At 33.4% G+C, this 3723-nt stretch overlaps 1 protein-coding gene and 1 long non-coding RNA gene across 2 annotated transcripts; one reads left to right on the top strand and one right to left on the bottom strand.

The window, feature by feature from the left end:
• Positions 1–298: 298 nt before the first annotated feature.
• On the bottom strand, positions 299–1753 carry LOC147543820 (uncharacterized). Its single transcript, XM_086635938.1, has 3 exons — positions 1465–1753; positions 785–833; positions 299–686 (listed from the first exon to the last, which is right to left on the bottom strand). Exons 1-3 carry the CDS (start codon positions 1668–1670, stop codon positions 516–518), a joined length of 426 nt encoding a protein of 141 aa, XP_086492064.1. The 5' UTR covers positions 1671–1753; the 3' UTR covers positions 299–515.
• Positions 1754–2106: 353 nt separating this feature from the next.
• On the top strand, positions 2107–3172 carry LOC147543819 (uncharacterized). The gene is made up of 3 exons (XR_015223880.1): positions 2107–2180; positions 2389–2570; positions 3075–3172. It is a non-coding gene; the product is annotated as an uncharacterized LOC147543819 (long non-coding RNA).
• The last annotated feature ends 551 nt before the right edge of the window (positions 3173–3723 follow it).

Raw genomic sequence — 3723 nt, 5'->3', positions numbered from 1 at the left:
CATTGGTATATAATAGAACCTAACTATTTCCATCACCAAACACCAAAGTTTCCCGTACTATTCAAAAATGTGGAAAATCGGGGAGGTGGTGCACCAACTATATAAACTAAAGCCATTTACTGCCAGAGCGGCATCATTGTCTTTGACAGTATTTGCAAAGGAGACCATAGGCAAATTTTGATACAATAGATGCATATAGAAAGCAACCACTAATATACTAAACCATTATAACCATATTCATTTCCAGAAATCGTTCCTAGTTATCTAACAACTGAGCTAATTGATTACACAATATCAATCATGAAAGTCAAAAGCGGCCAAGAATAACTGTTACATACTACGAGATGATAACAAAGAAGTGATTTTATGACTAAAAAGTAAATCTTTCTAGAAACTAAGATTATAATAATATACAACCTAAATACAACTATAATGGTGTTAGAAGGTTTGCCTTATAATCCTTTTTATAAACATAAAACCGATGGCTAATGAAAGGTAATACAAGTAAATTGAAGCTATTTATTTAAGTCAGCAACAGTTGGAATTACAGGAAGAAGAAAATTACCAAATGGAGAATCAAAGCTTCTGAAATTTCCTGTAGACCCATCTTGTTGTGCCTGTGCAACTGCATATTGTTTGGCTTGTTGAATCATAGCATTGCTCGGGCAAGGTTGATTCATTTGGACCTTCATTGAAAAGCTTAATAGTGAGGTTATGTTGACTAATAAAGAACTAACTATATACCAAAATCAAAGTAGCAAACAAGAAATAACTAAAGACATACCGGTGACGTTTTAGCTCTATTTATCTCATCAGTTGGAGACGGAAGATCTCTGTGAAAGAATTCAAAATGAGAATTCATGCAGAAAATTCACTCGAAATTTCAGTATAACTCGAGTTGCTATTTCACTTTTAGGAATGAGTTTACGAAAACAAATTAAAGTGGATCAAGAAGTGAACAGCCTTTAAGTATAAACATATATTAAATTGCATAAAAGGTTAGAGTTAGTAAATAGTAACAATGACTATTAATTATTTTCGATATCGAAATTTTGGTCAGGAGTACATTCGGATGATTGGCATCCTTCATCATAAGTTCATTTGGTCAAATATGTGAAGAATGAAGATTGTATTCTTGATATCAATTCCGATAGCATATTGGCTTAGGGGGTGATGATGACCGATGTTAGCACCCGGTATCAGCCGCTATATCACTGTTTTATCCTTCAGACTCATCATATCAACCGCTATGTCAATATAAGTCATATGACATATATCGAAATAGGCTACTAGATTGCCGTTTATAGATCATACCATATCCATAATATCACAGAATGATTTTATTGAAATTAGAATGTTTATAAAACCACATATGCTCATAAATTTCAAGGTTTTTAATACCCTATTTGGTGAAGTATGGATCGAAAATTGAGATTTAATATGAAACTGATAAGATAATTTTACCTTGTTGGTGATTGATCTAAAATTAGTGGTAAGTTGTTTGGAGGGATTGTTGAGGAGGAAATGGAAGACTTAAATACTGTGTCGTTCTTTGTAGAAAAACGTCTTGATGGATTCTTTCTCATCGCCGAATTTCCAAGTGATGTCTGGGTTTTCTTAGTACTTGAAGGAGTTGTTGAATTCGTCACTGAACACTCCCTATACTCCATTAACACATCTATCTGCTTAAACCCTTAAACCCTCTGTCTCTCTCTCCCTCTCAAAAATTTAGGGATTATGTTGCCCTTCAGTGAGCGACATTTTATTTTATTTTTTTGAGGGAAAAATAAAGGGAAAATGGCTTTTTAGGGTCAAAAAATTATAATATTAACCAAAAAAAAAACTAGATTTTTATTAGGTAGAAGTTACCAAAGTTTTATGTGTAATAATAGATAAAGTTTGAAAAAATATTGATAATTATCAATAAGGTCACTTTCTCTTATTTTCATTCCCAAAATAACCCCACCCTCAAAAATCGATTCTCTCTCTAAAAAGTTCTGAAATTTTAGGGGTTTCTTCTTCTTCCTTCTTCTTCTCCGATTCTTCTTCTTAGATGCTTCTTGTTCTTCATGTTCTTCTTCTTCTTCTTGATTCAACAAAACTTCATCTTCTCCATCTCCCAGTCAGAAGTTGCAACAACTTCAGAAGGTCATTCTCAGTTACAGCTACAACATCAAATGGTATTTCACACTCTCTCTGCAATATATTTCTGATTTCAATTATGTTTCAATTGGGTTTGGCTATTCTAATTAGTTTTAAATTTAGTTCCAAACTAAACAATTAACATAGTCGATTTTGGATGAATTCAGTCTTATGTGTTTTTGGGGTTGGATTAACCGTATTTGAGTTGTTAGGGTTTGAATTCATCTTTTTTGGGTAATTTGTCAGGCAGTGTTCCTCTCTTAATTGGTGATAATAAGAAAAGCAATTCAAGAGGAAGAGGAGGGGTGGTGATAATGGAAATTCTGATGGATAAGATAAGAAGACCTCTCATGCGGACCAGATCAAATGATCCAAACAAAGTCCAAGACCTCATGGACAACATTCAACAGATTGGCCTCCAAGTCTCTGTATGTCATCATTTGTTTTTAATTATTTGTTTTCTAAAATTCAAATTGGGTGATCATAGCCTAGGGTTAGAAAGCCCTTATCTTTTGATATAGATCACGAAGATTAAATCACTTGGAACTTTTTCACCAAAACTAAGTATTGTACTTGTTAATTTACTGAAAATACAAAAGTGGAAATGAAATGAAGATATTCAAGTGGAAAGAGTACTAAATTTTTTGATAGAGGTAATTAGGTATAGGCCGCACACCTTACAAGCGAAGGCAGTGCCAGTATTGTCAAGCGTGTTAGGAGAGTTCGCATATAATGTGGAGGACGATACAAATGCTGGTGTGTATCATATGTTGCAGTTAACAGCCTTTTACCGATAATACTTCTCTAAATTGCTTACCAATTGTTTTCTAGTGAACGACTTCTTTAATTATGTTACTCCAGTTAGATAAACAATAGTATCTTCTTATACTCAGAGTGAACTTCAATTTGTTTGGTTGTTTGATAATATGCAGATTGATGTGCTTGAGGTAGATAGAGTGTACTACGGTACGTTCACTTTAACCTGGTGATGATGTCTTGTTCCTTTGTTTTCACCAAGTTTGCTTTCCAGATGCAACTTAAACGTGAAGTGCTTTAAACTTTATGACGACCAAAAATACCTACTAAGATAGTCTTGTCGTGTTGCAGTATTATGACAACTCATTTCACAAGAAAAAGTGGTATAAGAAAAACTTGGAAGCCTTGTGAATAGAAATCTGAGGTGGTTGTCATTTAGATAGATGAAAACATGATCATTGTTATAACTTCACTGAATGGTGATTCACTAATGAAGAGAAATGCTTTTTTCTTATAGTTTTATACATAATCTTGCTTTTTTCTTATAGTTTTATACATAATCTTGCTTTTTTCTTATAGTTTTATACATAATCTTGCTCAGAGACTGATTACCCTAACCATGTAGTTTCCATAATTTGAATTCTAGTTATCTAGGATCAACAAAAGGGATTATAACAACAAATTACTTTGAGTAGACCTTGAGTAAAACTTCAACCAATTCCAGCAGTATGGAAGAAGGATATGGGGAAATTTCGTTAATTGCTACTAAACTGTATTGTGTCTGAACAGGTTTCTCTAGTTGCCACCAATATGAAGCTCACCAGA

This window comes from Eschscholzia californica, unplaced genomic scaffold, assembly GCF_041429995.1.
Source record: "Eschscholzia californica isolate CP2 unplaced genomic scaffold, dmEscCali1.0.p SCAF_4, whole genome shotgun sequence".
Taxonomy (NCBI): domain Eukaryota; kingdom Viridiplantae; phylum Streptophyta; class Magnoliopsida; order Ranunculales; family Papaveraceae; genus Eschscholzia; species Eschscholzia californica.
Note: the sequence above shows the minus strand (reverse complement) of the source record. Positions and strands in the feature narration are given on the sequence as shown.